This window comes from Taudactylus pleione, unplaced genomic scaffold (assembly GCF_031769625.1).
Source record: "Taudactylus pleione unplaced genomic scaffold, aTauple2 ptg000376l, whole genome shotgun sequence".
NCBI classification, from domain to species: Eukaryota; Metazoa; Chordata; class Amphibia; order Anura; family Myobatrachidae; genus Taudactylus; species Taudactylus pleione.
The window spans coordinates 3,078,264-3,105,207 of NW_028284777.1; the positions used below are offsets into that span (position 1 = coordinate 3,078,264).

The 26,944-nt window shown below is 42.2% G+C and overlaps 1 protein-coding gene across 7 annotated transcripts in view; it reads right to left on the reverse strand.

Moving 5' to 3' along the window:
- WDFY3 (WD repeat and FYVE domain containing 3) overlaps window positions 1–26,944 on the reverse strand; it is a 304,293-nt gene that overhangs the window by 102,513 nt on the left and 174,836 nt on the right. For all 7 annotated transcript variants that reach the window (XM_088445038.1, XM_088445034.1, XM_088445033.1 and 4 more), the window contains exons 14-20: window positions 22,822–22,905; window positions 11,449–11,626; window positions 9,042–9,256; window positions 8,530–8,642; window positions 6,380–6,611; window positions 4,820–4,920; window positions 2,505–2,723 (exon numbers count right to left, since the gene is read on the reverse strand). In XM_088445038.1, coding sequence (XP_088301164.1) covers window positions 2,505–2,723; window positions 4,820–4,920; window positions 6,380–6,611; window positions 8,530–8,642; window positions 9,042–9,256; window positions 11,449–11,626; window positions 22,822–22,905 — 1,142 coding nt within the window. The remainder of the gene's footprint in view (window positions 1–2,504; window positions 2,724–4,819; window positions 4,921–6,379; window positions 6,612–8,529; window positions 8,643–9,041; window positions 9,257–11,448; window positions 11,627–22,821; window positions 22,906–26,944) is intronic.

Below are 26,944 nucleotides of genomic sequence, written 5' to 3' on the forward strand. Positions count from 1 at the left end.
TGCAGATATATGCTAATCAATGCATACGCAGGGCAACCGCAGCAAGAGATGCAGACCCCCAGCACTACACAATGCCGTCCATTTCCCTTTACTCAAAGCCTGAGTAGTCGGCAAAAGAACCATCGGAACCATACGCACAATAGAGAGTGACCTGATCTCGTGCAGGATTTTGGCCACTTCCTGCGTGCATCGAGTTGTCTGGCTGGGTATGCCGCCGCACTGCCTTAATTATGCACAACCCTATAATTGCGTCCCAACGCAAAGGCATGCCTGCGTTCACCCGATCACCCCCAGTCACCACCCTCAAACGGCACTTCCTGTCAATCAATATCGGAAGAGTCTGTGTACACACTGCAAGTAGCCTGAGTACCCTTACACTCACGCACTGGCTACTTCGGGCACACGTAGTGCGATGCATAAGCATGCGCAGTGCGAAAACATCGGCCCGGTGTGTGCGAATTCTCATCTGCGTTCCTTGCTGAATCAGCCCCTATGTCTCTTACAATGCATCACTATGCGCTTCAGATTACACACATTTTAAGCCCAACTATAGATTTATTCTAGTTTACAGCAGTGGAACAATCTTCATTATGAAAATATCCATTAACCAAGCAATATAGGGCATGTGTTAATACTGTGTGAGGCTCTTGATTTGAGAACACTTTCATCCACCCTACAAATGCTATATACCTAAATATTATTGTAATTATACTATAAAATGACATTACATCACTGTCAGTTTATATTTTATAAATTTGTTGCTTTGCTAATTTATGTATTTGACAATTCATCAATGGTAAATACACATGCTTTCAATTAAATTATATATGAAAAAACAAAGTTTCACACTTTATGAATTACAATTTGTTAATGTTCGTGAGAGCTGCTTAGCAGATTCCTTGGTCAGCATAACATGGAATACCAGCTTCTGCAGTTGTCACATTATCATGAAAAACACTTAAATGCTACACAGATAGACAGAGAGAAGAATAACAGTCAGCAAGAATGTGCTGTCAAATATTCACAGAGTATTACAGAAATTGACATTAATGCTTCCTCAAAAATCCAAAGCCCTTTAGCTGAATAATACTGGGCATACAATATATAATTATCTAAGCGATCCACCCAATATCGGCAGATCGGCCAGATAATTGTACTGTGCATGTGCGTGATTGATCTGAAAATATTGATTGGTCATGCCACATCGTCCAGCATGTCCAACCAAGCAAAATGTTGTTGTTACAAGTCAGCTGCATCTGGCAGAGTATACGTTGCCCCTGGCAATATGTCTCCTCCCCAGGGGGGGGAAGATAGATATTGGGGCCAATACACTGAGATATCTCAAAGTGTATGGCCATGATATCTGCTGGGTCTCAGGCTGCCACATTAAATGTCGGCTGGTCTGACACACATCTGCCAGCGCATGCCCAGCAATCAAGATGTTTGGCAATAATTGTCAAACAAAAAAGTGTTACATTTTGCACATATATAGGGGCAAGTGCACAGATCTATTCACATACATACATATGCGCGCAGGTCATTGGGTGATCAGATTGACAACTTGCTTGGTCAAGTCTATTTTTAATTTAAAATTTCAGATTCAAGGCATTCAACCATTTAGGTCAATGCGGTGTAAAATCACCACACTGGCTAATACCCCTTTCAGACATACAACCCAGGAAATTTCCTGCTCAGACCCAGGAATTTCTCTTGTGCAAATTCCCGGGTATTTGGTCGAGACCCCACTGTCACACTACAGTGTCTACCCGGGAAATTCCCAGGTAGACCAGTTTCAGACTTAAGCAGGGTTTTTCTGCTTACCTGCCTCTCCTCTTCCGTCTGCTCCTCCTAGCCTATCCCCTCTCCGGCTGCCGCTGATGATGTCATCGATGTCATCATTGGGCTGCCTGAAACCGGCCAATCAAAATGCTGCATTTTTAATTTTATTATTTAATTATTTGTTTTAATTCTTTTATTGCCCTGGTGGTCCAGCAGGAGTGCAGGTAGCCCGCTATTGCTGAGACCAGTCGGCGGTCTCCAGCGCAGGTGGGTGTCCCCAGCGTCTGGCTGGGGTCCTGTGTCGCTGACTCCATCTACAGCGACACAGCCACCGGCGCGGGGGGGTGGTGAGCAGCAGCGCTGAGCATCCTATAGGATGCTCTGCGCTACCAACTCTACATAAAAGCTGCTTGGTGCAGCCCGGGTAGCACCATTCAGACATAAGCAGGGTAATTTCCCGGGAAAAACCCTGGTCGATTGAAAAGTCGGCTACCCGGGAACACGTTCCCGGGTAGGTACCTCTCAGACATAAGCGGCTACCTGGGAATTTGGCTGAGACAGGCCAAATTCCCGGGATTCTCGATATGTCTGAAAGGGGTATAAGGGGACAGCTCTCCTAGAAGATTAAATCATTCAGTCACATAAGCCACCTCTAAAAATACATTTTTAAGACAATACTGTAAACTACTGACTAATGAGTAAAAAAAACATAACTGGATATTTACCATAGTTCTGGAGGAGTTCTTCCTTTGTTGACACAATAAGGGACTTATCTTTAGCAGAGAGGACAATGGCGAGGCAGACATAGTGCTGCTCAGAGGAGTTGGCTCGTCGGACAACAGTAAGCAGTCTCACTGGGTGGTTATTTGGTGGTGAGCTAAAATGCTCAATGCAAAACCAGGTTGAATATGTTAAACCAGAGGGTGGTGGAAAAAGGCGTTCCCCTTAAAAAAGAAAAAAATAATAAAGCATATCAATAAAATGTTAATATCAGATTCCTGCATATAACCTGGAAACTGTCAAGTAGTACATTTAGCTGATAAGACTTGCCATCTCTGAGGATAACTAGCTTTATGCTTTATGTGCTTGCTGTTTAATATACATGGGAATATGAATTTCAATTCTAATGCGGATATAAAATCTATAAATGTTATCACATTAAAAACATTATTCTGATACAATCCAGATATTAATGATGTAAATACCCCTCAAAAGGAAACATTCAACAAGGGCTGTATGTGATAGAATATTTAGTTATCACAAACTGAGAATGAGGGCAGGTGAAATGGCAGCATACATCTCCAGAACACATGTAGATAGGCTGGAATATTTGTTATTATTATTTAAATAAAACAGGCCCCTCAGTCTAGCACAGTGTTTCCCAACCTCGGTCCTCATGCACACTAACAGTCCAGGTTTTAGTGATATCTATGCTTGAGCACAGATGGTTAATTCAAAATAACTGAGGAATTAAGACACCTGTGCTATCCTTAAAACCTGGACTGTTAGTGTGCCTTGAGGACCGAGGTTGGGAACCCCTCGACTCTAGCATAATCCCAGAGACCCTAGGTCTGATTCAGAGGTGGACACAATACTGATACTCATGTAGTTGAGCGATTTTTTGCAACTGAGCAAACGTGAAAATCCCTAAAACTTATACGATGAATGCGTTACACTGCGTGTACACACAAAGGCGCTGGTTGTGATCGAGATGAACGTTATCAGGCATATTGCGGAAAAGTTCATGACGTTCCTGGGCAGTGACTGGGAAGTGACTAATAATGCAGGTCAGTTTAATGTGCATGTTATGGGAGTGTCGCAGGTGTGTCAGTAAAAGTGGTCACACCACTGAAACTTGCACCATCCTATCACCTGCCATAGGATGGTGCAAGTTTTAATGGTGTGACCAATGGTGGAGTCTATGGATGCAACAGTCACTGAACCTAGGGGCGCTGCAAGTGGGTGACTCAGTCCTTGCACATTCCAATGCACGGATGTACACAAGGGAAGAACTTTGTAGCGGCATTTGCATAAAGTTGCAGACAAGTGACCGCCAACAGACGCTGGTAGGGGCGCCTCTGCTTCCACCTCTGAATCAGGTCCCTCAGTTCCAACGTATTGCCCCTACTGTGGCAGGTTAGGTCGGTTGTTCAGGGACCAACAACTTGGAGACAAAGAATGATTACAGCGGGCAAATTAAGCGTGCTAAGAACAATAGTAATCTGGCTGGTGGCTGCCATGCCACTGCTCTCTGACTGCATGTACAAAGTAACATACTTCACCAACACAGTACTTTATAACAAGTTGACTTTATGAGCTTTGTTCCATAGAGATGCATTACACCCACCAACCTGGTTTCACTTACATGTCACATGTTTCATTCAGCCTCCTATTTTCCGTCATCTAACAGCCCCCTCTCTCTTTTTCAGCTTCACTGTTCTAATTTTGGGTCCATGGTAACTTTCACCCTTTTTTTTTTTTCAACTGCTCTCTCCCCTCTTTATTCACTTCACACTGCCTTTCTTTTGATGCTAACACATGAAAAACATATGTGCATTTTGTTTTTCATGTGTTAAGCAGAACACCGCATAGACAATGTAGTCCTCTTCAATGTATGACTCTGGCACCATTAGAGCCTCTGCTTGGAGGTACTTTATTTACTGGAGTCCTGTTTACCAGATGTTACTCAAGTCCGACGTATGGAGAATACACAATAGACAGACACACCGCTGACCTGAAATATCGGTGCTAACATACCAGTGTGAGCACACATTAAAAATAAGAGAGTAGCGTATACTTGGGTTTTGTCAAAGTAGCACCCAGGAAATTACATGTATTCTTAATGTCTGATTGTACTATCAGTAAAGGAACTTTTACAGCAGAGGCATGTTTTCAGAATGATTATATAATAATGAGAAATCAAATTACTTGGTATATTTAGATCATAATAATTTAATTACAGTACTGCCAAAATGGATCATTACATTCAAAGCAATAGCTTTTGTATTCACTAGCACAACATATTCAACTATGATCTTACCTGTTCCAATGCCACTGAGCACTGCCCCATCAACAAGCCCGGTTGTAACTGCATTACTGGTGGGTGCATTGTGAGGTGCCAAACTTGGCAAAAAAAGGCACCTATTAAACAGAAAATAAATTAGTATAAGACATTACTGTTTTAAGGATTTCAGTCCTTGTCCATGGATTTCTGCAAACTGCATCCTAGATTTTAGGTGCATTAGAACTAAATTCACTGAAGAAACAGAGGGATGTCATAAGATCGGTTGGCCCAACAGTGGTAGCTGATTAGACAATAGGCGACAGCCATTGTTATTGCAACTAATCCCTGGAGGGTGTTAGAAATAACTTAAGGTGTTTCAGACTATACAGGCAAATGCTATGCTGCTGCCAGGGCCGGCTCGAGGCATGTTCGACCAGTGAGGTCAAACAGTGGCGCCACCCCATAGATGGCGCACCCCTCCCAACCATCCCGATTTTCAGTGGGACATTCACGTTTTTCGGACACTGTTCCACCCGCGGACCGAAGTGTCCCACCGTTGGTCGGGAGGTTGGTCACTCCCACCGCCGCAGTTGTGCTGGTCCCGGAGTAGAGGAATGGCATCCATTCAGTGCAGGGAGAGGGCTGGGGGTAGCCCAGCTACTGACGTAGTGCTGGGCTAGCCCAAAGCCTGATGTTAAAAGGAAGGCGTGCCATATGGGCAGGCCCCCAATTAGCGTCATTTAGGGAGCGTGGACTATGGTAGTGTGGCCACGCCCCCTTTTTGGCACCATGGTCCATCTCTGCACAGGGCGAGGCTCGTCCTCGATCCGGGGCCCTGGCTGCTGCTGTCAACTATTCTTCATGAATGACTAATGGTTGATGGTCACAACTTTGTTTAATTCTCCAAAAAAGTCCTGATGGTACTTACTTAGATAAATGTGGTCTGATTTAGGCCTCATAAATGCCGCTTGCATAAAATTGGGTGCTTTCGGTGGACTAGGACAATAAAGATGGTCGCTTAGGGGTTAGAGTTGGGATATTTAGGGTTAGGGTATAGGTTTAGGATTACATACAAACAGAAAATTTGACAGCAATTGAGAACCACTTGGGTCCTGTAGTCTGCCCCTTTTTTACCCTTATGGTAACCTCAAACCCTATTTGATCCTTAGTTCTTTATAAGGATGTCCTTATGTCTATCCCTAGCATGTTTAAACTGCTCTACTGTATTTGCCTCTAACCCCCTAAACCTGAAGGGGCAGACTAGATGGGCCAAGTGGTTCTTATCTGCCATCAAATTCAATGTCTCTATGTTTGCGATGGACAATTTTACTGTATAAGTGAGATATCAAGTTGCACCTATCTTAAGTTTGTACAAATTAAATTACAGACTGTGCATTACTGTTAGTCACATTAACTTGCAATTTTATGTCCAACTGTACATCAAGCCTATGAATATTTGGGGGCATTACTTTTATACGAGTTTATAATTAGAGAACCTTTAAATATATATTCAGTATTTTATATGGCTATTGTTGTTTCATTATTAGTATGTGTAAGGTTACAAAAAAACAATAAAAAACAAAACACACACATTACCCAAAGCCTTCCAGAGAAGTGTCAAATTCCACAAAGGCAGGAGTGACTGATGATCCGTGAAGCCTAATGTCATGTGGCGTTGTCATAGAAACCAGGCACTTTACCCTGGTCAGGGGCACTGTGCTCCCTTCTGCTGACTTTACCAAGCTCCGGCTTATCCGGTAGTGTTTATCTTCTCCCACACAGAACACGCTGTCAGAGCCCAGGCCCTCTGTTGACATGATCATGCTACCTGTGTGCATCCAAGGAAAAAGAACTGTCAGAGCTAAAGGAAATACACATACAGTACCATTCCCATCTCTGTTCCGTTTCTACCTATAAATAATATTGGCACCAAATTTTAATTATTCCAGCCAGGTGGCATCAATATGTATGCTTCCAAAACATCTCTCTTCATCACTGGCCCACATACAGTAACTTAAAGAGACTCTGCATTATCCCTAATATGTATTAGCTACATTCACCATTTCTGGAGCAGATATAAAATAATTACAACTGCCAACATCTACATGGCAATAAACACTTATTATTCTTTTATATAATGCCCCCTGTAGTGGTCCCCCTTATGCAGGCCCCCAGTAGTAATCACCCGTATATGCAGTGCTTCTTATACAGTTCCCCCTGTAGTGGTCCTCCCTATTCAATGTCCCCAGTAGTAGTCCCCCCTATGCAGTGAAATGATGAGCTGCGTACTACATCTAGATTCCCTGCAAGCCAATCAAAGGCTCCAACATCCCTACCATTAGTAATTATTACATTCTTGCACAGTAATGAATCCTAAGCCTCAGGCAATGTACCCATCCTGCATGAGTGACATACCTACAGCTCTTTCATTCATTCTCCCATTCTACATTATTTATATTTTGGGCTCATTACAGTGTATGCAATGAAAAATAAAAAATCTAAAAGTGAAAGTGTCACTTGAGAGGTACATTATGCCACAAGAAGCACTATGGGACTCGTCAGATCAAGAAATGAATCAAAAACACATTGAATGAATGGCAGAGCGGCAGTATAACGTCACATGAGCATTGCTGAGTGGAGAGCCACAGTATACATCCTCTAATGTCAGCATTACTAATATGTCAGCACTGCATGTAGGAAATGTAAGGCCATTTGTGTGGGAAGACTCAGGAATGCAGATAATTGAACAAATTGCATTTCCATCTTATCTACGACTAAATGTAATTTTGGAACAGACGGGCTAAAATGTCACTCGTTCAAACTTTGGAAGTTATAAAGCAAATGAGCGGTCTAAAGTAGAGGAAGATAAAAAAAACACAGGCCCTGCATGTTTAATATCTACTAATGTTAGCATACAGATGGAGCAGGGTTTATTGTAGTGGCTGGTGCACCATGGCTAAGAAATAAGTGGATATACTGTGGTATTTTGAGCATATTGCTCATTAATTTAGTGTTGAATAGTTAAGGATGGTTGAGTTAATTGAGGACAAACACTAATGGATTGCCATTCACTGCAATAAATTCTGCTTCATCTGTACTTTTTTCTTATACAATTTGTAGCAAACAGTGCTCTCGTAGTTGTCAAACCAATAATTAATCATAGCAAATGCTTTTACAGTACATTAGTTATTGCTAATAGTTCTAATCCTCTTGTATATCACTGTAATAACTACATTTTAAATATACTGATATATAAAGCAAGCATATTATTCTAAGGGGGAATTCAGTTCAGTGAGGTGTGTACGGCTGCTCGCATTACTGTCTATCACACAATGTTCTCTATGGGGAAAATGAGCAAAGATCCTGTTCTGGAAGTGACTTTTCCGAAGGCATATTGCCACCATTGCATTGAATTGAAATCCGTCCCAAGCATTTTGCAAAAGGCAAGGCAACAGTTTTTCCTGAAAATAATTGGAATATGTAGATCCCCTCATCCAAAGCTTCCTTACTGCTTGTTAAAATGATATAAGCACTACGAATATTTGAGTGGATTTGACCTAAACTCGCAAAACCCCAGGCTACAGTGCCAAATCTCTCTATTATAATGCAAAAATCAGAATCACTAAGCAATGAAATATTTGCAGACATTCAGTGGCATGGGGAAAATTAGATCTTTTCATAATGTAAATTATATCAAGACTGCAGTTTCATTAAACCTTCATCGTAAAACGTTAGACAAAACTTACTTCTCATTTCTGGCTCATAACTGAGAGAACTAGGTTTGTGTATTCTGTACTGTTTCAACAACCGCTTATCCCATGCTGCGCAGTTCAAAGGATTTCCGAGACGAAGAAATTCTCTGATGGCAGAAAGAAATAGGTTATTAAACAAATAAGTAGAATAATAAGTCAAGCCTATGCTAACTAAAGACCCATATCTAACACACAGGAATTCATATTGGTAAAAAATGACATAAAACAGTGAGAAACCTTAAGGCACTGCATGGAGGTAAAGTGTAGGTCTTTGTGGAGGACAAGGTTAGTGGTGATTATTGTGACGCTCCATTAGATCATACAAATATGATTTTGTATTATATTGTATGCACTGATAGATAACTTATACATAAGTCTTGCTACTTGAGGTCCATACCTGTTAGGCCAGAGGGGTCACATGGTCACACCCAAGGTCCTCAATTGTTTTGCAAATCCACACTTAATTGCTCTATAAATAGAGTTGTTTATTTAGAAGCACTACATACCTCAGCACTATGGGCTCCAATGCTTGAGATGCAAGCCTTTCAAACATCCGCTGAAGTGGAGGGTGTAATGCATGGTCCTCGTCAGCCAGGGCAGAACTGCATCGGTGTAATAGCCGCGCATGCAGCCCTGCCTCGCACATAACCTGCTGGTTTCTCTCTGTGTGCACCAGTGATTGCAAGATGTTTGCAATTGCCAACTGAAGATCTAAGGCATGCTGTAGAGATAAAAAGTAAAACAGAGTTGTGACGACAGAAGTGTCCTTCATCAAGGTCCTCAGAGTATACTTTGGAAATGTACACTTTATATGTGTTTTGTGTAAAGTAGTATGCTGTCAGATTAAAGGGGGAGCACAGAAGTGTCCCAGGTCCCTCTTACTGTGGAAGCCCATGGGACCATTACTTCAGCTGTTGAGATAAAGAGGAGAGGGAGCAGTGGAGTCCAAGCAGGGAGTGGGGCCACACTGCACAATTCTGCAGGCAAAATAGAAGTAGGAGGAGGCAGAGCTTCGACAGGTCCAAGAGTGACAAGTACTGTAAGGAATGAGGGGGGGGGGCTATACTGTATACCCAAGTCTGTGTTTCCGTCTATCTGTATGTGTGCTTGTGAAACCCTGTGTATGTGTATGTGAGAGACATGCAAGATTCAGACGTAGAAATGGATGGAGGGGGAGAAATAGGACTGGATTTTTGCTGGAGACTAAATGACTTACATAGGTTAGTCATCGACTGGAAGGGGTACATGAATTGGCTTGAAGTAGTGATGTATTACATTTAAAGCATGAAGCGATTGGGGGTAGGCGTGAATTAATCTGGACATGAATTGATTTTGGGGGTATGTGTGAACGGATTTTGTGTAGGGTCAGGAATGGATTCTCGAGGGGCACGAACAGACAATGTGCTCAGAGACACTTTACTTGTCGAAGCAGCAGCCCACCCATGTGACCATTGGATGACTGACCACATAGCAAGAGTGAGTCTGCGGTCTCTTCAAGTCATGAGGTCACTGCACACACAGACGTTTCCTAGTCAGTAGGAATTGAAGGTTCAGCTGCTGGTTGTGTCACCTACAGATGTGTTCTCACGCGTCTTTGCTGCAGTCAAAGGGGGCGATTCAATTCAGCGCAATGCTGAACATCCCCAAGAAGGAGCTCACGGAGCTATTCAATTCACCGCGTAATTAAGTCCGACTACAAGCACTTAAGTCGGAGAATGCCAGTTACTGCACCTTAATCTGGGTGTTTAGTCACACTAACTGGCATTCTCCAACTAAAGTGCTGGCTGCAAAGCTGTTAGCTAAGCTGGAAAACAGCATGGCGGCTGGCACTTAAGTCGGATTTCTGCTTGCACCTCAGGAGAGTGCAAGAAGAGATCCTGTAGTCGGACCTAACAGGGCAGTGAATTGAATAGCTCAGGGAACTCCTTCCCGCGCTTATTTAGTATCGCGCTGAACTGATTCCCCCCCAAAGAGAACATAAACAATAAGATTAGGATTTCTCAAAATTGTAACATAATATTGTAAAGATTTATTTTTAAATAGCCGATGGCAATTGTCTAGTATATGTATGCAGTCTGGATCCCTTAAGGCCTGAAAAGTTCAGGACTTTACAAAAATCCACCAGATAAGATAGACTGGCCTTTGTGTAATGTAGATAGGTCAGTGGTAACTTTTAGACTCCAATAATTGGCTGCAATGTGATTTGTAAGTGAAAGGTTAAATGTTGTCCAGGTATGTGGCCATACTGACAAGTTCTCATGTTCATCCATGTCACTAGTTTTACACAAATACTAATTCAGTGCAATTCTCTCACATGCGATTGAGGAGTAACATTTTAGAAATTGTGAGCCACAACAGGAACCCCCCTATATCAGAGGTTCCCAAACTCTGCTATTACAGTCCAAGTTTGAAGGATATCCATGTTTGAGCACAAGTGATTTAATTAGTACCTCAGTCCATTTGATTGAACTACAGTATCTTGGCTCTAGCATGGATATCTTTAAAAACTGGATTGTAATGGTGGAGTTTGGGAACCTCTGCCCTATAGCACTCCATCTAGTTCCATCTATTTCTCCCATAGATACTAACAGGCAAGCAATAACCTTTTGTATTATACCATTCAGTTTACAAATGAAGAAATGAGAAAGAAATCTATTAAAGGCCTGTCACAGAATAAAATAAATTATTATTAGAACAAGGAACCTTGATATGTCAGGATAATCTAATAAAATGACATAGCTGTGGGCTGCTGAATTTGTGTTTTGGTAAATCTGAAGAGATTGCTTTTACATAAAACAACAGCACCTCTCCCAGCCATAACTACCCCACTGTATATGCTACAGTGCCCCCTAGTGGATGAAGGAGAAATATGTAAAAATGAATGCTCTTAGTTTACAACTGTGAGATACATACTTCTGGTTGGGAATCTGAATCAACAGACGCCAGGAGATCAAGCATAGAAACCATGGCACCAGGATGTATGATAACTGCATCTGAACTCGACAGAGGGGATGTTCCTGCATGAAATTTCATATCACTGATGTTCTTAGGAGGGATCAGGGAAGATGTGGTTACTGTATGATAGACATGTCTGCAAGAAAAACAGGATATAATTATTTATAGAAGAGAAAACAAAATTGTTTTGTCCAAACACACAGTACTGAGAAGAGTTTAATAAACCTACAACCTAAGACTTCACTTCGATTGACAGCAACCTTCAATATCTCAGTTATGCAATTTGAATCCTGGTACTTAAGAGGTCATTACCTTTGAAAACTGTTTTGATATTATAGCTATTAATAAATGAAAACCCCAGAGTCAATTGTATGCAGTCTGGATCTCTTAAGGCCTGAAGTGGGGTTCACAGCCTGATCTCGCCTCAGATTCATGGATGTTTATACGCAATCCTAAAATCCATGAGTTCAGCGGTACCGTACATTAAATTTACACTTTTAAAGCCTTGTAAACACGTTTGAATACTGACGGTCTAAATAATAATGCATGTTGTATGTGAGCTGTACACACATTCTTTCTGACAGGCAATCGCTTTGCATCAATTTCAGGGCTGCCTGCAACAGCCAGAAGACTTTGTTAAATATAACAGTACACTATGCTGTAATTATAATAGCTAATTTAAAGTACATTAGAGGAAATTAAAAAGAAAATCATTTGAGAGCCCAGCTCTTTGAGATGTAAATGCTATAAATGTGCTATTATTCTTACTGTAAAACATCCCAGAGTCTGCTCGTTTAGTAGGTTTCCAGAATTAAGCAGTACAGTGAAACTGTAATATATATATAATTATATATATATATATAAGAAATATCTGTGAATTTCTCAGATGAAGGCACTCACTTAAAAATTATTGATTTTATTGAGACATTTTTCTTCAAAAAACTTTTAGACGTTTTCATTGACACAACCAAATATGGTGTCTGACTTTAACGTCTAAAAGTTTTTTGAAGAAAAATGTCTCAATAAAATCAATAACTTAAGTGAGTGCCTTCATCTGAGAAATTCACAGATATTTCTTATATTTTGGAACCCAAGGGTTTGGAGAGCACCCTGAACATATAACTTTTTAAGGAGTGCAGTATATTGGACTATATATATATACACACACATATATATATATATATATATATATATATATATATGTATATATATATATATGTATATATATATATATATATAGATATATATATACATACACACACACACACACACACGTATTATTGTGACATCCATGAGACATGAACAAAGATTTTTGAAGCATACGTTCTCATTTGAAATTAAATAATCTCTTATTAACGAATAGTAAAAGGCTTTGGTTGCTAACATTACTGATATAAGCCCTAGTTTTTGAGAGCCTGCTCATCCATGAAAATTACGGTCTTTCTAAAAATATAACCATGTTAAATATTTAATCAAATGAAAATGTGCTGCATTATTTAGAACTGTCCTTACATCTGTGTTTTCTCTAAACATTTAGGATATTTTTTTTTTTTATGCAGAAAAGGGAAGAACCCCATTCACAGCTATGATTTTAGTTTTACAGGAAGCTGTAAAGATTCGACCGCTATAAGTAACATTAGAGTGCCTGAAAATGTCAAATAAAGCAGTATAATTTACAATGTAGCTATTAGGTTTTTGTATACATAAAGCATTTTCCCAAGGAAGAGGAGAAATAACTATCATTATTTGCATGTAGTGCAAATATTTTGTAACATTTAGACCTTATTGTAGGTTTATTTTCATTCATTTTTGTTTAGATTTACAAATACATGCTTCAGGTGGTGTGGGGTTGTTATTTAGGCATGTTTAGCATACATATGTGTGCGAGCATGTGGTAGGGAATATAGATTGTAATCCCCACTGGGACAGGGACTGATTTGAATGGCCAAATATTCTCTGTAGAGCACTGCGGAATACCATAAATAACATTATATATATATACATACACATACACACAAATAGCTCCAGCAGCACTCCTTCCAAGTCAGTAGAGATAAAGAAGCAGGTGCCTTCCTTACACGAGCCTCCAAAATCGATGCATAGAACAACAATCAGGCGGTACTCAGTGCAATCATATAGTAGAGGACCAGGTTACACCTGGTCTTCTACTATATCATTGCAATGAGTGCCGCCTGATTGTTATTCCATAATATATATATATATATATAATATATATATATATATATATATATACATATATACACACACACACACACACACACACACACACACACACACACACACACACACACAAGGCAAGAAAGAGGTGGCACTCGGAGACTTGTAAAAAATTTAAGTTTTCAATTAAATACCCTGATGTAGGGTTCACCATTTGTTACACGTCTCCGAGTTCCACCTCTTTCTTGCCTTATATATACTGAGGTGGTTCACCTCAAGGAGTGCTTTGGAACAAGTTGGATGATTGTTGTTGAGTCTGGAGTGGTGGGGCACGATTGGGATGTGTATAGATCAGTGATTGCAAATTCGAGTTATAGCGTGTATTTTATCCGGTATTAAGGACCGGGGACTCATTTTTCTAGAATGGGCGGGTCCCCAGGGACGCGCTCTGCTGCAACCAATTCCCTGCCTCCTCATTAAGGAATTGAAAAGCCTGGCCCGGCTGCAGGTTATAAAAAATAGAGGGTGGAATCAGGCCAGCCAGCGGCACAACAATGCGTCTCGGTGACCTGGAGTGAAGACTGCCCTGCAACCGGAGTGAAGACGGCATCAGGAAAGTGTACAGTAGTGAGCGCTGTGCGGCTCCCGCCAGGACCCGCACCCAGGGCCATCAGGATGTATAAGCAGTGGGAGCTCTGCTGGTGACTGTACCAGGGGAGGGGGCGCTACTCGACAGTTACCAGGTGCACCACCTGGTACATACACAGCACGGATCCCGGGTACTTGGTACACCGCAGCACAGACTCCGGTACATGCACAGCCCGGATGGCAGCCCCCGCGGTGAGCTTGGTACACTGGTCCAGAAGGGGCTGGAGCTGCACGGTAACCCGGCTCTGCAGGCCTCCATTAGGGGGTCGCGTTGTTTGCACTGCGTATACTGCCTGGACCCTTGATTCGCAGCCCCCTCATCCGGAAGAGTCAATAGGTGGAGGTGAGTAACTGGCCCAGAGCACATATACAGCCCGGTACAGGTGGTAGGGGGCGAGAGTGCCCTCACCCCTGTGTGTGTACTGTATGTGGGGGTCCTCACCCCTGTGTGTGTGTGTACTGTATGTGGGGGCCCTCACCCCTGTGTGTGTCTACTGTATGTGGTTGCCCTCACCCCTGTGTGTGTCTACTGTATGTGAGGGCCCTCACCCCTGTGTGTGGCGAGTGTGAGTGCTGTCACCCATGGGGGGAAAATCAGCATGATGGTCACCACCAATAACTGTAGTTGGTACTATAGGGAGGGCACCCATGACTGTTGTCTATTTTGGGATTATATCAGGTCACACATACCTATGAGTGGGCTTGTGGAATAGTCCTACATGTTTGTAGTGACTGTCTGCTTTACATAAATAATATACCTGTCCATACTCTCCAGTCCGGCAGCACTGTGTGACGGGCAGCCTGTGAATCAGTTTGGCTGCGCGGTGCTAAGTGTGGTGAGCAGGGAAGGACCAGAGACTGCTCACCACACCGATTTATAAAGTACTGCAGAGTCGACTGAAAGCTCCCTGCAGCCGGCATACTGTAATGTCAGGCAGCCAATCTGAGGTCACTGCTGCCGGGCACTGGGGAGTATATTGAGCTGCCCCCAAGACACTCCCTGCAGATGGTAGTATATAAAATCAGTGTCTGCATTTCTTTGACTTCCCCACCCCCATTCTCACCACCAGGTATGTCTGTTAATGCTTACAATTTGTTTAATATATTTACTTTTCACTCTCTATCTACCCCCTTCCACATGTGTACCTCTGCCCCGGCCCCCATGTGTGCCTTTGCGCATCCCCCATGTGTGCCTCTGCCCAACCCCCATGTGTGCCTCTGCCTGCCATCATGTGTGCCTCTGCCTCAACCCGCATGTGTGCCTCTGCCCCAACCCCCATGTGTGCCTTTGCGCATCCCCCATGTGTGCGTCCGCCCACACAGTGTGTGCTTCTGCCTGCCCCCTTCTGTCCGTCTAACCACCATCCCCTTATATGCCTCTGCCCACCCAGCCTTTGTGAGCATCTGCCTGCTTCCCCCTATATGTGTGCCTCTGATTGGGGAGCTCTATATTTTACCTTAATTTCTGTCTGCACCCACCATGCTGCATCATTGTAGTCTGGCAGCGCTGGACTTTTCCAGGTGGCTCAGGCACAGTCTGAACCCAGAGATGGTGATGCGGTGACATGACATGTAGCTGATGTGTTTGGTGTTTTTTTTCCTGTCAAGGGCAATTGTGTTTTATTTTTTCCTGTGAGAACCAAATGGTCTATTTTTATTATTATCATCCTATCAGGGCCAATGTGTGTGTTTTTCTTCATATGCAGTCCAATGTGTTTGGTTTTATTCCTACTGGGGCCAATGTGTTTGTTTATTTTCCTATCTGGGCCAAAGTCATCTGCTACAGTACATGCTTCAAGGGCTGTAGTAGTTAAGTTGCCAGATTTACAGAAAGGCATCATTTAGATGGGACCCAGAAAAGGTCAGGTAGGACCCCAACTTTTTTTGAAGTATGGAGTCCCTGGGACCCACTTTTTTTTGGCTCAGCACGATCACTGTAGAATATATATATATATATATATATATATATACATACACACACACACACATATAAATATTCACATACATGTACAGTATATACATGGGCACACACACACATATATATATATTAAAAAAAAGAACACTTGGTGCTAAAGTGTATACAATGTGAATAAATATGTGAAAAAATGTATATTACAAAGGTCCAAAATCAATCCAATCAGATATAGTTCCAAATATGCATAGTAAAATCCATGTGAAGGACGGCAACATAGCTCCTTCTCTAGATCCACACCACCTCCTTTATTCTGTAAAATATGACATGACAAAAGCACCCCCTAGTGCAATGCAGTGCAAATGCCACCAATATGTGCTCAAAAAACTGATAAGTGGACCCGTACCAGAATGATAAATGAATAAGCTTATCTAAATGTTGATTCCACAGGTATACACAAATTCATCCACGAAAGGATTATTCATACGTTTTTAATAGAACTCCAACAACATACATAGGATAAAAACAAAAATACATATAGTGCAATAGAGTTTGTACATAAGGGCATGCATAGTCAAATGTATATAAAATGCCCGTACATTAAAGAAATAAAAAAATGCTTCTCTGAGATGAACGTCTAGTAGTACTTGAAAAGGCAGCTTTAATTTGATACTGCTTTCTAAAGTTACATCTGCCAGAGACTGCGACTTGATTGCAAAGTTGAAAATGATGAAAACTATATAGACTTCACATCACTCAATGGGCTCTATTTATTAACATTATTTTAGTATCACCTAAAGTTACTACAGGGCAATTGGAGTAAAATTCTACTCCAAGCCCTAATTATTACTTATTTTTAGTAAGCAGATCACATTTCCCATAATTGTAATGGGAAATGTGATTTGGCCAAAGTTACTAAAAATAAAATGTGAAAAAATACCGGGGAAAGCCCTGTGATAATAACGCCACCTGGAGGTGGCGATATCCAGGGTCTCCCCCAGTTATCTGCTTTGCTGTAACGGGCAGAGCAGAGCCCGGCGCCGGCCCCAGTTGTCAGCTGTGTGGTCTAAACAGACCACACGCTGATCTCTGCTAAAAAAAAAAGAAAGAAATTATTTAAAAAAAAAAAAAACTTACTGGAGTCCAGGAACCGGTGATCGGGGCTCCGGGTGATGTCCTCCCTCCCGTCAGCTGGTCTCTCAGCCTGCACTGGGGCCCGGTCGTCACCTGACTGAGTCCCAGTGCAGTATGGGATGTCAGCTGACCGGAGCCACGGAGGAATCACCGGTGCACCGATGACTGCAGGCAAGTATAATTAAGATTAAGAGAGGAGAGGTTTCGGCGGGGGGGGCGGGGCAGGGCTTAGCGACTGTCAGTCTGCGCATGCATCGGCACTTGTCACAGTATTTTTTGAGAAAATACCGTGATAAGTTTGCGGAGGGCATTCGCAGGGACAGGGCTTTATCGCGGTAATATCACACTACAATCTGCATTACAAATGCATATTGTACTAAATAGAGCCCAGTATCTCTAATGACTGAAACAACTAAAAAAAAAAGTGGATTCTTTCCCCGTCTTGAGATCTGTTTCCATTGAGTCTAGTTGCTTTGTCATTCACCCTAAACGGTCAACATCCACCACTGGATCTAGCAATAATACATCTGATACAGAGAACCCTCTGACCCGGTAAATTATTCTTTTTAGGGGTCACTTCTACTAGGTCCTAGACTTGCACAAAAACAACTGCCATTAACTTGAACCAGGCACCTTCTTTTCACACACAATCAAATGTTTGCCGTATTGAACACAAGACAACCAAACAATTAGTGAATGACAAAGGTTTGATAAAGGTATAGTAGTCACAATGCTCCTTAGATCTCACTTAAAAAAAAAAAAAAAAAAAACAGGGAATTACCTAAGTCCTTTATAAAAAAAAAAGAAAAAAAGCCAAGTACATTGCTGTGACTAACTGAAGCCGATTTGTTTCTTGCATTCATTAAATATTTTATAACAACTACTCAGCTGTAAAAGTAAAAACACTTGTTTTTTCTTTGACTGATAAATCTAAAAGTACTGAAAAACCATTAAGAAAGTTTAAATACGAAGATCTTGGCAGTCAGCCAGAATACTCGATTATTTTGCCACAAAAATCATTTCCACATCCTCTATATTGATCCTTTCTTTCAATCTCTTGCAGTGGCAAACGCAGGATTTCTAGAGGGGGGTTTCAAAATGCCTGATTTTACAGCAAATGTGGACAGTCCATCAAGAGGGCAGAATTAGCACTTAACCAGCTATAATATACATTATACAAAGTATAGTGTATGTAATAATTCTGACATATACAGGACCAGCGATCGCAGTAAGCTATTATATGCGTCAGTAGGACCATCCTGCCTGAGCTGAATGTTTTTATTTCAGATGTGGGCACCATACCAGAGTATGGGAGCAAGTCCGGGAGTCTGGGGGAGCAGCAGAAGAACCTAGCACTGCCCTGGACATATATGTACAGATTGGTCTCCTTATGCATTAAATGTATTATTATACAGTATTAATAATTGACCCTCTAGTTGGTCTGTATCAGTGCACCCCTAACAGTGTATGTTTTCCATATCCCCTAGTTGGTGCACAAGTGTATTTATTACTGGCTCACACATTTGAAAAGATCAATAGGTTGTGCTAATTATTTCATTTGTGACACTGGGGAGATCTTAAAAACATGCACCTTTAGTATTATATGCTATTTCTATTGTGGTCATCATGGTGTGGGCTAGGGAGGGGGGTTTCCAGGCAACCGGAACCCCCCCCTGCGTTTGCCTATGTCTTGTACAAAACATGTAGTTATATTTCAGACTGTCACTGAGATGTTACATTTATTGCTGTATGTTTTCCTAAAACTCTATTTTTTTTTTTTTACAAACTGAATGTTGAAATTCTCTACAATGTGTCTCACACTGAGGGGTAACAGCCAGGGCCGGATTAAGGGGGCGGGGGGGTGACAGGGGCGGTCGTCCCTGGGCCCCCACACATGGAGGGGCACCCACTAGCAGCGATGAGCTGTCTGCACCCGCTGCTAGTGTCCCCGCCGCTAGTGTAGTGTAGACCGCAGCCACACTACACAGTGACTAACACACAGCCACCGGCGGCAGCTGTATGTTTGTTACAGCAGCCGATGAGAGTCAGACTCTCATTGGCTGCTGCACAATGGAGGGAGCCGGCTGGAGCTCACTCATAAGCTCCGCCTTCCGGCTCCCCCACAGCGGGTGATGGGAGAGACGTCATGGCGCTGACGTCTCTCCCATAGTGCAGGAGAAGAGCCAGGACTTGGAGCGGATCGGGCGGTCGCGTCAGGAGCGAGGATTCAGGTAAGTTGTGATTTGTTTTGTGTGTCTGTGTGTGTGTGTAAGGGGCACTGCATGGGGGGTGCTACAGGGGGCACTGCATAGGGGGGGTCGCTACAGGGGGAATTGCATAGGGGAGGGCCGCTACAGAGGGCACTGCATAGGGGGGGCCGTTACAGAGGGCACTGCATAGGGGGGGACGCTACAGAGGGCACTGCATAGGGGGGCCGTTACAGAGGGCACAGCAAAGGGGGGGCCGCTACAGAGGGCACAGCATAGGGGGGGCCGCTACAGAGGGCACAGCATAGGGGGGGCCGCTACAGAGGGCACTGGTAAAGGGGCACCGCTACAGCAGGCACTGCATAGGGGGGCTGCTTCATGGGCGCACGCTACAAGGGTCAGAGCATAGGGAGGGGGGGACTACTACTGGGGGCAATACGTAGGAGGAGGGACTACTACTGGGGGCACTATATAAAGGGCACTGCATAGGGGGGACCACTACTGGGTCTGGGGGCACTGTATAGGGGGACCATTACTGGGGGCATTATATAAGGAGCACTGCATTTGGGGGGACTACTACTGGGTCTGGGGCACTATATATAAGGACCACTACTGGGGGCATTATATAAGGGGCACTGCATAGGAGGACCACTACTGGGAGCACTGCATAAGGGGCATTACTACAGGTGGCACTGCATAGGGGGGACTACTACAGTGGGTACTGCATAGGGGGGACCATTACTGGGGGCAATGCTACTGGGGACATTGCATAAGGTGCACTACTACAGTGGGCATTGCAAGAGGGGCATTACTACTGAGGTGAATAAAAAGGAAAATAAAATTTCCTAGGGTGACAAGAAACGGTGGTATATAGGGGGCCCCACAAGTTTGGTGCCCACGGGCCCCCACAGACCTTAATCCGGCCCTGGTAACAGTGCTTTGAGGGATCGCTACAACAGGGTGGAAATATGACCCCCTGCGTGGAATTTTTGATTGATTTAGGTTTCACATTTACTTTGAAAAATTTCAAATTTGAGAATGATCTCTCACACCCGGTTAGTCATGACTTCTAATGTGGCATCCTCATTATGGGGAGGATTTCATGAGTCTTTCACGGCCCTTGCTATGTACAGCCAAGGCCAAAAGTTTTGAGAATGTGCGAATTTTGCCCAAATAGTGAACAGGAAAAATGGCATAAAAAAGTGGGTAGACCGGCAGCAGTGAAGACCACGACAGGTAAGTAAACTAACTATACCTAACCCTCCCCCCTCCCACCCTAACCGTCCCTTAGGGGTGCCTAACCCTTACCCCCCCCATAAGTGCCTAAAACCTAACCCCCCCCCGTGCCCGCAGCCTAAACCTAACCCTCCTGGGGGGATGCCTAACCCTAACCTACCCACAGGGGTGCATAACCCTAACACCCCCTCTTCCCCTAGCCTAACCCTTCCCCCCCCCCGCGGCTGATGCGCCCGCCTTACCTTCATTCGGTATGCGGGTGTCGGGCTCCTGGCGTAGGGATAATGATAGGCGTCGGGATTTCGATGCCTATCACTAGTCCTCTGTCGGGACACTAGTCCTCTGTCGGGATTGCACAGGCGGGAAGCCGGCAATACCTAAGGAAAGTACCGCACGCTTTTAAAAGGTGTTAAATGGCTGATTTGTGAATTAAAAAAAAAAAAGTTAAATAATGTAAAATGCTGTAGAATTTTCTTTAATTACAAAGGAATTAAACGGAAAATGCCAAAAAAAAAAAAAGTAAAAAAAAAAAAATGCTTTTGGGGTAATTTGAGGCCATTTATTTTTTTTCAGCCCAAAAATTACATGTAATTATTGGCCTAATTAAGCGAATTAAAAAACTTCCAAATGCCAAAAGATTCATTAGAGGGGGTGCCCAAAGGGTCCTGTGGCAAGTTCCGACATTTTTAAAGATTATCCCTATCTTTTCGCCAGCTTGGGGAACACGAACAAAAACATTCATATTTAATCTTAAAAAGAAATGGGAGTTTGGAATTGAATTGCGAATCTAATACGCAATGAGAATCTGCCGTGAATTCGCCTCACGGGACGAATTCACCTTGCACCTGATTGAATCCCCCTCCCCCCCAATAACTTCTATCCCCCATATATTTCCAAGTGGCAAGAGTGGGTGACGTGGCAATGCAATTAATGTCATTGTGGTCCTGTCCACAATGTGCTCACACATACTCTGTATGTAAAATGTTTAATTAACAAAAAGTCTTTTGGCACATAAACTGCAACAGAAGTGCTAGTGACGGGATTAGGGCAAAACATTATGCTATTATAGAGGGTAGAACATATTAAAAGTGTTGTTGTGATTAGAACTTAAAAATAAATTTGCATTACAATTCTATAGTTTAACCAAATACTTTGTTTAATATTTTAATATTGGCAATAGGTTATATCAGCAGATGATGGTTGTTCATATGGAATAAATTACTATGGAATAAATATCCTGCAAACCTCATGTGTCCCCCATCACTCCCCAAATCAATAAATGTGCCTCAGAGAATTCACACTTGATCGCAACTTATTATTTTACAACAACTACTTTCACCAATTTCTACATTTACCTGAGACTGCTGGTTCACACATTAACCAAACTCTTTAAATAACCCTTGATGAAATGGCTTCAGCTACCCAGCAAACTTCACGTAAACTGAAACAACAACCATGGCTTTCCACAGACACCTACAAATACTGTCACGTAAAGTGTGATCGAGTGTCCCACTGGCCGGAGGTCGCACCGCGATCTCTTCCTCGTGTGTACCCAGGATAAGAGTTAACAGTATAAATGCCAAAAACGTTTCAGTTATTACTGCTCTTCACAAACTCCAAGGACTTTTTCTTTTTCATTGACCCCATTCCATCAAAATAGATTAGAAATTTAGATTACCACCAACTTTGCAAGAACATTTAAACCAACAAAAACAAATAATTCTTAAATGTTAACAAACCTGGTGTACGATTCATTACAGCAGACCAACGTTCAAAATTTGGTTTATAAAAAACAACTTATAAAAAAAAATGGTATAAAAAAATAAATACATTTCAAACTTATATTTAATACGTACATAGTACAAAAGTGACCATTTAAAAAAGTCATACAAAGCAGGCCTGGTTTTGTAATCCACCACTTATTTACTTATTTATATTATTTTATCTAACTTCACAAGCATGGGAAATAGACTTAGATGGCACATTCCCACAACCAACTATGAGACAGATCAGTACCTTTTCCGGGATAGAGCTGGGGTGCCCCAGGGTGAAGGGAGAGTAGTCTCATTTGTCAAGCAAGGCGGAATCTGTTCTGCACGACTACAGACATAACAGACAGGCAGGCAGGACAGGAAAGTTAGAAAGACAAGTGGAAAAGTTGTATTAGTTTTATAGAAAACAAAATATAGAATTTAACAGTAAAGCATTAGCACAAAGAACAGAGACACATAGGAGCGTAGAAGATAAACACAAATTTGCCCATTTATTCTAAGACTACTGTTTGTTTACCAACAAGGTTTTTGAGCAGGGTGTGGTACAAAAAAAATAGACATTGTAAAGGTCGACAGTCAATGGGTCGACACCAGATGGTCAATAAGTGATAGGTGAGCAGGAACAAAAGGTCTAAAGGTACACAAAAATCGTTTTTTTTGTAAAGTAACCCTAACAATAACCCTCCCCCCAGTGCCTAAACCTAACCTTAGCCTAGCCCTAACTCTCCCCCTAATGCCTAAAGCTGGCCACACACTAGACCAACTTACATCCAACAAGCCAACTTGTTGATTGGTTGGAATGAAAATCTGGTAACGTATGGGAGTAAATGATGATCAGCAATTTGCTCCCAAATGCCAGAAAACAGATTAAAATGGTCGTCAGACAAGTTTGTTAAATGTTTGATCTAAACAATTTGTTCAAACAACAGTTTTTGTCCATTTTCCAGCGTTTGGGAGCAAATTGCTGCTTGTCATTTGCTTTCATTCCTTACCAGATTTTCATTCCAACCAATCAACTAGTTGGATGGTTGGATGAAAGTTGGTCTAGTGTGTGGCCAGCTTAACGGTAAACATTCCCTCTGGCAGCCTAACCGTCCCCCAAGTGCCTTACCCTCACCCTATCCTTAAAAATGTTGAACCACCATAAAAACCTGTCGACCATTTTTTTTGTGTGGCAACCACATGTCGACCATTTCAACATGACTACCTTTACTTTTAAACCTGTTGACCTTCTGCTAGTCTATCTTTTGTACATGTCGACATATTGCATGTTGACCATCTGGTGTCGACCTTTACATTGTCAATCTTAGTTCAAACCTTTGTAAATCAGGTTAATGCTTTATGAGTATTGTACAATGCATCTGGAATGCTTATTATTTTTGCAGGAGCCTAGTCATAATGTTGAGGTAGATGGTGAAGGAGAATATGGTTGTAAGCACCTGTTTTATTATTGAACAATGACCAGTTCATGACACACAGACTCCTCACACCAGCTGTACAACACAACTGGCTGCTGTCAGGAATATCAGTGCTGGTAGCAGCTATAAAATAGCTCTTTCTCCACCAGAAATTAAACGTGTTACTCTGTCACCCATACATCCAGTGTTCTCCAAACTACCTAGCCTATAAATTGTTTTGGGAAGCGTTATATTTACCTTCAGTTTGATCTCAGCTGCATAATATGTAGTGCTGATAAAGGAATAGCAATGTACTTGTATGTAATTTTCTAGCAATTGTTTTTCTATATGCAATTAAAAGTCAGAGGGCCTGATTCAGAGCCGTTCGCTATTTGTGGTCGTTCGTTCAAAAACAAGGGGTGGCTCTTCAAATGATCCGTTCGCAAATTGCAGTCTGTTCCCACCTCTAAGTCTGAACGAGCGAGCAAAACATACGCTCGTTTTTTTGATAAAAACGCCCCCTGGCCGCACGCACCATACGTCATGTCCGCTATTTATTAGATTAATCGAGTACATCGTACAGCGTATGAACTGCTCGCTATTCTTGTGGTTGGTGTTTTCAACCGCTATTTTGCGAGCAGTTCTGAGTTAAAAAAAACCAAGTGACGTGGTCAATGACGCTGCTGTATTAATTATGCACTCCCTTGAAACGCCCATTTTTTGACCTTTAAGCACGCCTGCGTTCGGATCTCCACTCCCAGTTTTCAAGCACCTTCCCCTGTTACCACCCACATACGCCTCATTCTGTCACTCAAAATAGCAGGCCCTCGCTATATTGCGTACCAACGATTTTCGGCCGCACTGACTGGTTCGCGCATGCGTACTAAAAACCGTACGCATGCGCAGATGTGCGAACATCGCTCGGAACGAGCGTACTGCCGCTAGCGAGTGGCTCTGAATGAGGGCCAGAGTTTGTAAAGTTGAACGAAGGTGCAGATGTATTGTGAACTTAGTAGGTATCATACAATCATCATCCTGCAGTTTGCCAGCTGAATACAGTGGTCATTATTTATCTTCATATGATGTAATAGGTTATCAATGTAAAGTGCCGTCTCCATGGCTTGCATTATTGACTGTGTTGTGTCATCTCCTTATTGTAGATCATGGTATGAAAATTTAGCTGAGCCAGACAACTCTCATGGGATCTGACCTAGAGCAATGAAACATATAGACAGCAGCAGCTTTGTTGCCTAAGGGCCCGATTCAGATATGGTTGGGTAATGGAGCTGCGGTAGTAGACGCTTTCACAATAGCGGTTGCAGAAATCTCCATTTGTGTTTCACTGTGCGATAGAGTACAGGAGCCGGGAGATGGCCTCTTTCAGGCTCCCTGGTCTGTGCATTTGCGATGGAGATTGTAAACACATAAACACACCAACGTCGATGCAACATCGGTTGCACCATTGATATTTCACTTTTGCTCTAACCCAACTAAACATGGCCTCTGAAGCATTGCATTTGCGACTGGGAATGCAGATGATTCCCAGACACTCCCACAACATGCCTATAAAACGGACCATTTTTCCCATCACTTTAGGTCACCTCCAGTCTCCACCCTGAAACACCCAGGGATCGCAAGCCGCTCAACTTTCCTAAATATCCTCACTACGTCCATCTTTGAATCAGGCCCTAAATGCAGTATCCATAAAGATGGTCAACAATATGTAGCTTTCAAGCTCAAGTTTAGCTATACAACACTATCATTTATCAGAAACGAAATCTAAAAAATAAGGGAGACATGTATTCTTCAATTTTCCCATGAATTTACATTGCACTAAGTAGCGCTATTTCAAACACCAACATGGGTCTTACAGATGGGCACACTGGGAACTAAGGATGCTTGGCATTTAAACACCTTTTAGTTTAAAACCCAAATCCCCCTTCATTTTACAAAACATGCTTGAGCCCAGAGTATGATACCAAGCTCTAAAGCCCAGCCGCTGAGGAATTATATCTGATATCCCGGGATAGCCAACAGGAATATTTGTGTTCACAGCAATCTGTTCCCATCCAATGACATTCTGTCTTTAATGAAACAACAGTTTAAAAATAATTATTTTGAGACTATTGTAATTATGTGATTATCTATCATTAATGGGCAGCACATATGACTGTGTAGAGTTTGTATATTCTCCCTGTACTTGCGTAGGTTACCACCAAGTACTCTGGTTTCCTCCCACACTCCAAAAATATACTGGTAAGTTAATTGGCTCCCAACAAAAATGAACCCTAGTGTGTCTGTACATGTAGTAGGGAATGTAGGATTGTAAACTCCACTGGAGAAGGGACTGAGGAGAATGGACAAATATTTTCTGTAAAACGCTGCGGAATAAGTGTGCACATACTGTATAACTAGTAATAATAAAATAATACATTATCGTAATTTGCATTGTCTTTAGGTAAATTCAGAAATAAGTCTTCTATGAACCTAGGGTCTTAATTTCTCTGAATTGTTACTAACTCAATAAGATATGATGATTAATCCAGGACCCTAACCACCTGCGTATTCCTACACTGACAAGAGCGGTGACTGGTTACATAATAGATGTATATGCCTTTTTTTACTTCCCTGAAATGCAAAATATTTGCAGCACCTCGATGAGATGTGACAAATGACAAAGAACATGCCCAGCAGTGTGACACTGCAGACATCTCACCAGTTTCACTGTGTCAGGTTTTCTTGGCTTACCAAATATTAACAGAATATGGCATTGCTTAATGGAGATCTGTTTTACCCTAGAATGGAAAAACTCCTTAAGAAATAAAGAATAATATTAATAATAATAATAATAATAATAATGAATGATCATAAAAAAATAGAAACTAAAGCTGCATGCACACACGATTTTGTTACCAACGATTTTATGAACGATTCTCTGTCAGATTATCTGTCAGATTTTTTAAAGTGTAA